This window comes from Poecilia reticulata, linkage group LG16 (genome assembly GCF_000633615.1).
Source record: "Poecilia reticulata strain Guanapo linkage group LG16, Guppy_female_1.0+MT, whole genome shotgun sequence".
Lineage (NCBI taxonomy): Eukaryota > Metazoa > Chordata > Actinopteri > Cyprinodontiformes > Poeciliidae > Poecilia > Poecilia reticulata.
The window spans coordinates 31,105,930-31,116,782 of NC_024346.1; the positions used below are offsets into that span (position 1 = coordinate 31,105,930).

Genomic DNA, 10,853 nt, shown 5'->3' on the forward strand with positions numbered 1-10,853 from the left:
ACCACTACCACTACTAAACCACTACCACTACTAAACCATTAGTAATAAAAGGAGAAACAGGGGCAGAAATCTGACCACATCATTATTGTCAATATTAATTAATGACCTACAACATTTTATTTTCCTTTGGGATCAAAAAAGTATTTTTGAATTAAATTGAACTGAACTGAATTAGTTACTTATTTCAAGCATCATCAACTCTGAGTTGAGGCGCCACATACTCCGGTACTTCAGTCAGCTGATGTCCACGCAGATACATTTTTATGACGCGTAATTTGAGTCTAATAAATGTGGGTCTAATAAAAATATGTTAGTGCTAAAAGCTTATTTTCAAAAGGCGATTTTAATTGGACAAACATCCTCTCGGAACCCATATTGTAATTTATTGAATATAACTGTAAAAGTTAATGAAATGGAGATTATTCACGGTGTGGGACTATCATTAATACAATAACCAGGACCTGGAGGAGTTTCGTTACCTGGGACATTCATGGTAGGAGACGCTGTGATCGAAGATGTTCCCTCCACGAGTCCCTTCATGTTGCTAAGCAACGTACAAACGCCTTACAGTCGCATGCTGTGTTCTGTTTGAGGATGTTGGAGGTTCTTTGTACTTTTATTGTGATTAAAGCGCTGCACATGTTGCAACCGGCCCTGGAATCGTCCTTTTTAGTGAAATGTAAGCACACTTTAGGGCGCCTCCGCCTCCGCCATCTTCGATATTTTCTAAATCAAACTACTGAACGTGTACAATACGTCATCACGCAAAAACGTCAACGCAATTTGAATCGATAAGTGTGAAATCGTTAGGCCTATGAACGATTCCAAGGAATTGAACAGAACCAGTTCTCGATTTTCCTTCGGCTAGGGCAACGAATGAAGCTAAAACAACATTAATAATAATAATAATAATAATAATAATAATAATACTGCATGTTTTAAATGGACATTCTTCAGGCTAGCTTATAGAAAATCTCTAAACACTTTAAAAACCAAAGTGCTGTACAATATCCTTCAAAGCACAGATAAAAACACGTAAGAATAAGACGCAATAAATTACCAGACAGGACAGGTAGATTGAACTTGATGCCTATGTTTGTTTGAGGCAACCAGGTATTTAGATTTTTTTTAGAGTCGACAGTATTCTGATAATTAAGAAAACAATTTTTCTTAATGTCAAAAATAAACCTGCAACTTAACCGTTTTTCATCGCCTCTCTGCTCGCCTGCAGTCTCGCCTGAGAGAACACGAGGTTCCCTGAACCACGGCTCAGAAAATCTGTAGGGTTTTTTTGGGGTTTTTTCATGGTTTTAGAGGAACTGGAGTTCAAAGTGTTTGTGCACAAGATATTAAATTGGGTAGTAATAACATCAACGTCAAGATTGGAAGTCAAATTATGGATCTTGTACATTTTTTAACCACAGTGATTGGAATCATGACAGAAAATAAAATAGGTAGATGATTGAAAATACAAGTTTGACGAATTCCATTGATATTTAAACAAAAACCATGAGATAATTCAAGGTCCAGAGCATGGCTTTTTTCATGGATTGGGCCAACTACTGACTGAATAAAATTAAAAGAATCAATCAAGTCTAGAAAGTCCTTTGCTAATGGTTTGTCATTGCAACATACTTGTATACTGAAATCTTCAAAAAAATTGTATATGATCAAAATTCAAGGTAGTAACAGTCATAAAATCCAAAAAATTTAGAAATATAGTCCTAATTAAACTGAGGAGGACGATAATCTGTTTCATACAGCAACGGAGGAATTTGTTGAATTTCAAGTAATTGAAGCTCAAAACTGGAATGTGGATTTACAGAAATCTGTTGACAGTGAACACTAGATCTTAATGCTGTAACTAGATTTATCAATCTAGTTACAATAAGCACAAGGAACAAGCTCTGAGGATGGAATTAACTGACCTTCTTGAAGCCAAGATTCTATGATAACTTCTTCAAGTTACATGACTTGAAGTTATGCAGCATAAAGGTCTTATTTGTTAATGACCTAACATTAAACAAAGCCATGTCGATGAGTGGTGGTGAAGTGGCGCAGGTCAAAGAAGAAACATGTCCCTGGAGCAAAAAGAAAACCAACGATGTTGGTTTGAGAATCTCAAGGAGCCAAACTAACATTAGGTATGAAGGGTTTTTTCCAACTAGCTGTCCAGATCCAGGAACTGACCCTCCAGCAAGAAACGCCCTTCCCCCACAAACACTAGCTAATAGGTTGGATGTCAACTGCTATACCTCAGCACAGCAATAGAAACAACCACTCCATAACTACATCAGCTAAGATACATCTGCTAATGTTGATTGTATTTCGAACAATGTTCACATCAAAAACTTCAGATATTCTGACAATCAACCTGCGCCCATCTAAGCCAGCAGCACCTCAACAACAACTGGCACACTTTCAAGAAACGGCTTGTCTGAGAGAGGAATAAAAGAAGCTAAACTTGTTAAATGTTAACTATTTGACAGAATAAAAACTATCTGCTCAGAATTTTGTTTTATCAAAGTTCTAGACCCATTTCACCAAATAAATCTAAATATTCAACGGTATATCAAAAACATCTTTAAGTAGGGAAACTCAGAAGCAATTAGAAAATGTGACAAAGTCATTTTGATCACCAAAGTCCAACATGTGAAATATTGAATCTTTGTAAACATATGTTTCTAACCAGAAAAGCTCTTGGAAATAGAGAATGTTTACAGTTTGATGTGTATTAATGATTTTAACAATGGAACTAACATAATGCCTGTTACTGGTTTTTGCAACCGTTTACTACATAATAATAAAAATAATACATTTTATTTATAATATCATTTATATCTTTAGATCTCAAAGGACAAAAACAAGCAAATCAGAAAAATAAGATAAAAAAAACAACTTTACCTTTAAAAAATATCAAATAGCAATACTGTTTAAAACGTTGGTCTTAACAGCAGTGGAGAGGACATTTGATTCTTTGTTTTGTCTCTGTTTAAGAGCAGAACTCTACTGATGTGGACGCTGCTTTAGGTACAGTTAATTGTTGTTTTCTGTTATTAACGCACAGGAAACAAAACCAGCTGGAGAACAAAAATGTGCAGCTGAAGAAAAAACAAAAGGACCCAGAATGGAAGGATGAGGTGGTTTTACTCTTAATGAAAAAAAGAGTTGCTTCTATTAGATCTGGCAACTATATTAGAAAAAAATTAAAAGAGTTAGTTATTTTGGCCAGAGATAAAATCTGTAAAATAATAGTTTGAAAGCACTCCGTTAATAGCAATCTACAAAGTAAATCTGAGTAGATGGGGACAAGTGCATACACTTCAGTACCTTGTTATACTATGACTAATTTTCATATACTTGTCAAATATATTAACTCTATGCAATCTACTGCGTTTCCTTAGAGAAAAAACATTTTGAGGCTACTCAAATAATAATCTGAACTTGACTGCTATTCATGGGTGTTTTATCAACATTTCTTTAGATATTTTACATGCATACAATTTTAAAAAACTAAAACATGTGCTCAAGCAGGTGTTGATGATAAAACCTTCTAAACTTCTATAAGCAGACATCAACATCCTAATGCATGCTGAGAATAGCCCGGGTTTATTGACCCTACACAACTGACGCTCATGTTGTTTTTGACACCGTTTATCACTTCATTGCAGTTATTCCTTTTTTACGTGATTTGAAATTGTGACAGAGTCAAACCAGATAATAAATGGATCCATTGTTCCTGTGGTTTCTAGCAAAAGAGGCCAAACTGAAAGTAGACAATCAAGTCACGCTTTCTAAATTTGCCAAGAATACACCAATAGATCCATCTTTAAAAGGATTTCTGAAAATCCAAACTTTCCTCATCATAAACGCTTGTAGACACAGTAGACAACGTCCACACACCTCACCTTGAAAACTGATTATGCTTATATGAACCGTTGTCAGAACAACAAAGGTTTCATGGAAGACAGCAGCATATAGGATTTATGACACCAGAAGGGTTTCATGGATCAGGGCCGGCCCAAGGCATAAACAAACTAAGCTGCCTCTTAGGTTCCCAGGGCCACTAAGGGGCCCCCTGGGTGAAGCTGATTGTTTTTTGGGGGTTTTTTTTAGTAATGATTTCTATGTCATTACAATAACCAAAACACACAATTTTATTAAGTTGTGATTTTATTTTATTTGTTTACAATAATATATATTTATTGTATGTAGAAGTAAAAATCATTTGTTATGTGGACAAAATGAAATAATAAAGAAATTGCTCTTGGAGGGCCCCCTGGTGGCCGTGGTATGTCACGCTTCACTGGTAATAAGAGCTACAATGTGCAGAGCGCATCCAAACGTCCAAAGCTCAGTGGAAGACAAGTAACAAAATAATGTCGCAAAAATAGACTAATTCATCAGGGAGAGAGAAAAGAAAGACGAAGCCCAGGTAAAGGTTTGTTTTAATGTGTCTTAGTAATGTAATGTTTATCAAAAAGATTTGTTGAGCTGCAAAAAGAAACTTAGTTTGATGGAGACCCTGAGCGGTCCAGTTCAACAGTCAAAAGATAACTAGGATCAATTGGAATGTATGTGTGACTGAATTGAAATAAAGTTTGTAAAGTGCCTTGAGATCACACGTTGTGAATTAGTGATATATAAATAAACTGAATTGAACAGTTTGTCTGTTAAATGCTGTGGTCTTAACTAAAGGGAGAAGAAAATTAACATGAGAAAAACTGCTTCAGTGAACATCAAGTACCAAAGAACAAGTCCTTCATTACTGTGAGGTCATGGCCATGGACACCAGGAGCCAGTGCTACACAGCAGGGTCAGCAGCTTCAGGTTCAGTGTTGTATGACAAAGCTGCTTCAGTTCCTACCTGAGAAGAACTCCTTGCTAATCTATGCTGGAAACCCAACCAGAGGACCAGGTTTAGAGATTTTAGGTCAAATCTCTAAACCTAGAGAGTTTGACCTAAAACCATGAAAAAACTGCCTCTAAACTAATCTCTGCACACAGAGAGAAAACTGAAGAAAAACCAGCCATGTGAACTTCTTCTACTAGAGAAACCTGGCTAGTGACGTGTCGGCTAGCCAGATAGCCATCCTCTCCATTCTGCTTTATATAATATCTCGTGATGCACCAGTAGGAACATTTGTTCCAGTATTGATATCCAATGTTAACAGTTATAGCTGATAACCGATACATATTTATACTTCCCTACTGTTTCAAAACCATGAAAAAATAAGCACACCACTGACATCTCTTTCAATAAAACACCTCCCAGTTCAGAGCTGCATCAATGTCACCATCACTTCCCAAACAGACTCTACATGGCCAATCATGCAGCAGGGTTACAGAATCAGAGGGCCGAGTCCAACCAGAAGGACCCGGGGATTTCATGGAGAGAAAACCAGGAACAGCTTTCGACTCTGCATCACATTCAGTGCTCTAAAAACAAGCAGACTTGTTGAGTGCTATCCTCAGCAAGTTGTTGTCTGTATCCTCCAGTGATCAACTCAATGCTCAGAGGAGACAAGAAGTGAAGGATGATACAATGTCTCATCTCTACACAAGAGCAGGCAGTGCTGCAGCCTTTGCTCTTTAATGTCACACACTTTCTGTAATTCTTTGTTAATGTTAATGAATTGATTTCTGCTAAAGACAGACCAGATATGTTGGACCTGCTTCATACTAAAAGATCCAGTTCACAGTTTTTACAACAAAAAAAATTGCACCTCATTATTCCATAGATAGTATTAAACTTGACCCAGTTCTGTTTATGTTTCTGCAGGAGAGATGAAATTCTTTCTTTTTCTGGTAAAACCTTAAAGGTTGCACAGCCATTGTGAGGACCAGAGCTCATCACCTGATGAAGGTGTGATCATTAGCAGCGTCTCATTAATGTTTGTGAGATGCGACACAGCCTGGTTGCCACTTCTTTAAGAATATTTACTGAACTCAACATTTTAAACGAGCCTTACATTGTGTTTTTCTGTGGCTCATTAAAAGTCTGATTCTTTGATTATTTACAAGATTCAAATCTGCTCAGCAGAAAGACTTGGTGTGATGTGTGTTTGTACCGTATGGAGAAGATGCAGACATCCATGTCACGTTTACACCACCTCAGGTTCTGATCAACTGCTTGTCCTCTCTGATGGTTCAATTGAATTGATATGAACATTTCTTGTGACAGATTTATAATATTCACAAATAATTAAGGTAACCAAGCAAAGAAGCATAGTCACACACATCCACTCACTAACTGCATTACTTAGTAGACCTCCCAACCCCCAAACACACACACACACACACACACACACACACCACACACACACACACACCACACACACACACACACACAGAGATCCAGATATAGCTGATCAAGATGCACAATGTGCAAAGCTAACTTGTTTGACCTTAAGGGGTCAACTTCCTTGCAATATTAAAACCCACACACTACATATCAGTGACACACACAACAACCACACATTCAGTCTATCCAGTCTATGCTCAGAAAAAGAACAGTTCCTCAGTAACATTCGAACACAAGGCGGGACTCAAAGAAACCGCGGCGTGATGGCACAGAATGAACATGGTGTCAGTCACTCGGTTTGTGTTACTTGTGTGTGTACTAACTTTTGTTCTTACGAAGCAGAGTAGAGGTGATCCAAGGCTCTGATTGGACCATCCTGCATGAAGGTACAGTCTTGTCGTCCACTGATGATGATGTGACAACCATGGGAAAGCTTGGCAAATGTTCAATCCAGATGAGAAATACTGTCAGTGGAAATGCTCTGACAGACAGACAGACAGACGGACAGGCAGGCAGGACTTGGAAGGTAGAGTCAGTCTTCCAATCCCAGAGTTCACTTCAACTCTTCACATCCAACTAAACATCTCAAGTTTGAAATGGTGGGAAACTGTCCAACCAGTCCAAAGGCACCTTCTTCTTCTCTGGCTTGTTTTTCTCCTCTCCCGGTTTGCTTGTGACTTATTTGTAAGGCAACCAACAGGTGTACAGGCAGCTTGTCTCTCTGAAGTAAAAATATAAAGGATGTAATCTCTGTTTTATGTGGATTTACACTATAGATATAGATCTCTCACTCTACTTATATATTGTTTCTCTGTGGATTTGGGAACTATAGGGAAATAAAATATTTGGCTTATAGGTTTAGCTTTTTGTGGTGGAGTCGGCAGTTTCATGCATTCTGTCTGCAGGCTGGAGCTTCCAGATCGCTGGTGTCTATCAGGTAGTCAGGAAAACAAAGTTCTGCTATTCTAGTGTGATTAAGAGTTAGAGCAAACAAGGGATAAAGGCATAGTCTTTAGTTGATTCTGATATGTAACTGAAATGAACTAGGCTAGCACCCAGCATAGTTCATTTTTAACTTTATTTTTGTTTCAATCCAGAGGAGGCATTAGGTGACCTTCAGCCTTAGGCTATAGAATAAAACTTTTCTAGAACTCTCAAATGACCAAGGCTACATGGTCACTAGGTTTCCATAAAAAACAGGCCAATGGTAGAAATTTAGGATCAATTTTTGCAGATTTTTTTTTTCCTTTTAAGACATTGACTTGCTTTAGGTTCGGCTAGTGCTATCCAGGCTTGCCCTGCATTTTGCCAGACAGGCAGAGCGAGCAAGTGCAATAGGTTTTGGAAGAGAAAAGGGTGAGGGGGAGTCAGGTTTCCTGCTGCCTGCTTTTACCCCATCACTTACGCTAAAAATAGCTCTGATTACTGGGACTTTCTGGGAGACTAGTCACTGGACAGAGCTGTTACCGATTGGATTAATCCGCTGACCCAAACAGCCCTGCGGTGCTGCTTCCACAAATCCCGCTTCAACAGAGCTCCGTGTGTGTGTGTGTGTCAGTTCACTCAGATCTCATTCACACATTCAAACTCTGCGCCAAAACCCAGAAATAATGTAGTCTCCAAAACTGCACGAAAGGTTGCTGTGAACGACGGTTTGCATAAACAAAGCAAACCGATCCAACTTGTTGCTGATACAGAGAAAAGGTCGAAAAGTTCTCCCGACTTCCACTGTCACGATCCTCATGAAAGACGTGTCGCACGCAGTTCTCCTATTCCTGGACAGATGTGTCGACCAGAGATCGGGAATCAAAAGTTGAATTCCAGTTTACTGGTCTGTGCCGTAATGTTCCCCTGCGCCGCGCCGCTAAACTCCGCCGCTATTTTCAGTTCACCAAAAAAAAAAAGAAGAAAATGAAAAAAGATCACACAAATCCACAAGAAACTCACGATTTGAGGTAATCACGCGCATTAAATTCACAAAGAAACGTCAGAGCTGCCATAAGGGGGACAAAAGAAACCAAATCCGGACTTCCTGAGCTTTCTGTCCGGCGGTCAGAGCCTCTTTACGGGCCTCCTCCTGTCAAACCCCGCGGTCTTCTTCGCACTTAGTGCCCGCACATGTCTGTGTTTCTCTGAACCGGAGGCGGTTACTTTATTCCCTCGAGGTGGAAACCATCACAAGGGCGATTTGGAGTCATGCTTCTCGCCCGTTTCCCATCCCCTGCTCCGCTGTAGTCGGAATCTGTGCCTCCCTGCCATCCGGCTCCCCCACCCTGCTACAGGACTGAACCACTGGCCGCAGCAGGGGTCGGAGCGCCGCTACATGAAGCAGCTTCATTGAACACCCATGTCACATCGACGAGCACAGGCACCAAAGAAAAAGTAACGATAATAACAAAATCATCACACAAAATTGAATACTAATGCTAATAGGAGAAAATGAAGCGACATGGACACCGAAGCTAAGGGGAGGAATGGCCCCATCTGGCTGCAGTAGTCCGCCCCAAGCAAACCTCTCCCGTTCTCTCCATTTATAGTAACAGCGGGATAAATATACTGGAACGTTATATACAAGCATGGATAGACGACCTCTTTCCTCACTCTAAACCATCATCAAACCGTCTCTGAGGAGAGTCTGCAAACGATGATTTGGTCTGAATATTACGTATTGCTGTAGTCTGTAGAGTTTTCTCTTTGTTTAGAATAGACACATTAAAAAGTTTTGAATTACAAATGTGTTGTTGCCTGCTGTGTATGATGAATGCTTCTGTAACCTGAACCCTCCGCCCCCTCTTTTGCAAACACATGTATGTCACTGAGACTGGCGTTTTTATGTTAATCCCTCTCAAAAGGACCAATGCCAGCCAAAACAGACAAGCAAAATAAATTGTTGCGTCCACGTGGCCAACAGCGTTTCACTTGGCTTAGTTTTTCAAAGGACTTTAAACTTGCATGTACTCGGTTAGATACAGCCTCTACCTTCAATCACCACGCTTCCTCCCATGGCCCTGTTGCTACCCGGCGGTAAGGCAACTCCTGCCCAATTGGCTGCAAACAGTTCCATCCCTTACTGTAATTGGGTAATGGCAAGGTTTGTGGGAGGAGCTCTCAGCTCAGTTCTCCGTGTCTGTTTTAACCGCGCGAGTCAGGAGCGACGCGGAAATAGTTTGAAGATGTTAGGTAGAAATGGAAAGAAGGACGTGGAGACAGAGCGGGTGGGGCTGGAGATTGAGCCAGCGAGTGGGAGAGAGCAAGGAAAAAAGCTTCCTTAAGCACATGCTCCTGAGTGACACTACAGCTCAGATGTTTGACTTCTCCTCGCCAACCAGCCAAAGCTAGTCGTTACTGTTGCTATCCGAGCATTCCATCTAAATCAGGCACAATGCTGCCTGGGAACAGCTCAGCGGTGTCATAAACCAGCTGACAGCCCCTTAAAGGAACACTCACCCTTAACTGCAACTCAGTATGTGCTCAGAAACAAATACCCGACAGTGAGAACCAGGCTTGTTTTTCTCAGGAATGTGCTGTTGATCAACACATTTATTAAGTTAATTTATTTCTCATCATACCCTACTGTGAAAAATAATTCAACCCATAACACTAAAGCATTTAGCTCAGCTAAATCTTTTTTTATTGCTTTTATTTTTGCACTCAACTCTTCTCAATTATAATATAGAATTGAATGTAATGTAACTGAGTAGATTGAAAGAATTGTTTTCACATCACCCCACTCTACCAGTTAACAGTGGGTCAGTATTTAAAGCTATACATTTATATTTTAAATAAAATTTCAAAAATAATAGCTTTTTGGAGCTATCAATTTTGGAACCGATAGCTCCAATTCATAGTCATTAAGACTATGAAAACGATAGCCTTACTGACTACTGTCAGTAAGGCTATTGATTAAGGTTTTTGATTAAGCCTGCATCACTGGATATTTTTTTTATAATTGATATGTGTATTTATCCTTGGAATACATTAGTAAATGTGAGTGAGAAGTATTTAATAAATCAGTTCAAGTACTGCATTTACAAATAACAGTATGATGGAGGTCTGGAAGGTTCAACGAGGAAGCGAACATGAGGTCCTATGTTCAAAGAACAGGACAGAGTGCAACTCTCAAGACAATCTTAGGTTCTAAGATTCATTCATTATCACTAAAGCAGAGATTAAAAACTGGAACAAGAAGCTGTAGCACCAATAGTTTCTTGTAAAGTTAAGAAACACATTTAGAAGAGGTTCTTCCCATCCACCAAATTTAGACTGGAGATGGTTTGCAGCCTAGACTAATTCTTGACATAAAACAATGTTCATTATGTTCCACATTTATGTTTTATGTCAGCAGTCTACTTTTTGTTTTTTTTATTAATTTATATGATATCGGGGATATTAGACTGATGTATCAGTGTCAACATGAAGTGCATGTATGGGGTTGATATTTTACGAAAAAGTATTGTTCACTATTTTTGATAATGTCACTCCACTTTTGGATAGGGGAGTTTTCCAACAGAATAACATTCACCAGGAACGCTGGCTGGCCAAAGAGAGA

General features: G+C 39.3%; 1 protein-coding gene across 1 annotated transcript in view; it reads right to left on the reverse strand.

The window, feature by feature from the left end:
- Positions 1-8,647, reverse strand: part of dyrk1b (dual-specificity tyrosine-(Y)-phosphorylation regulated kinase 1B) — a 46,959-nt gene extending 38,312 nt beyond the window's left edge. The window contains exon 1 of the mRNA XM_017309348.1: positions 6,628-8,647. Coding sequence (XP_017164837.1) covers positions 6,628-6,730 — 103 coding nt within the window. The 5' untranslated portion in view covers positions 6,731-8,647. The remainder of the gene's footprint in view (positions 1-6,627) is intronic.
- Positions 8,648-10,853: the final 2,206 nt, after the last annotated feature.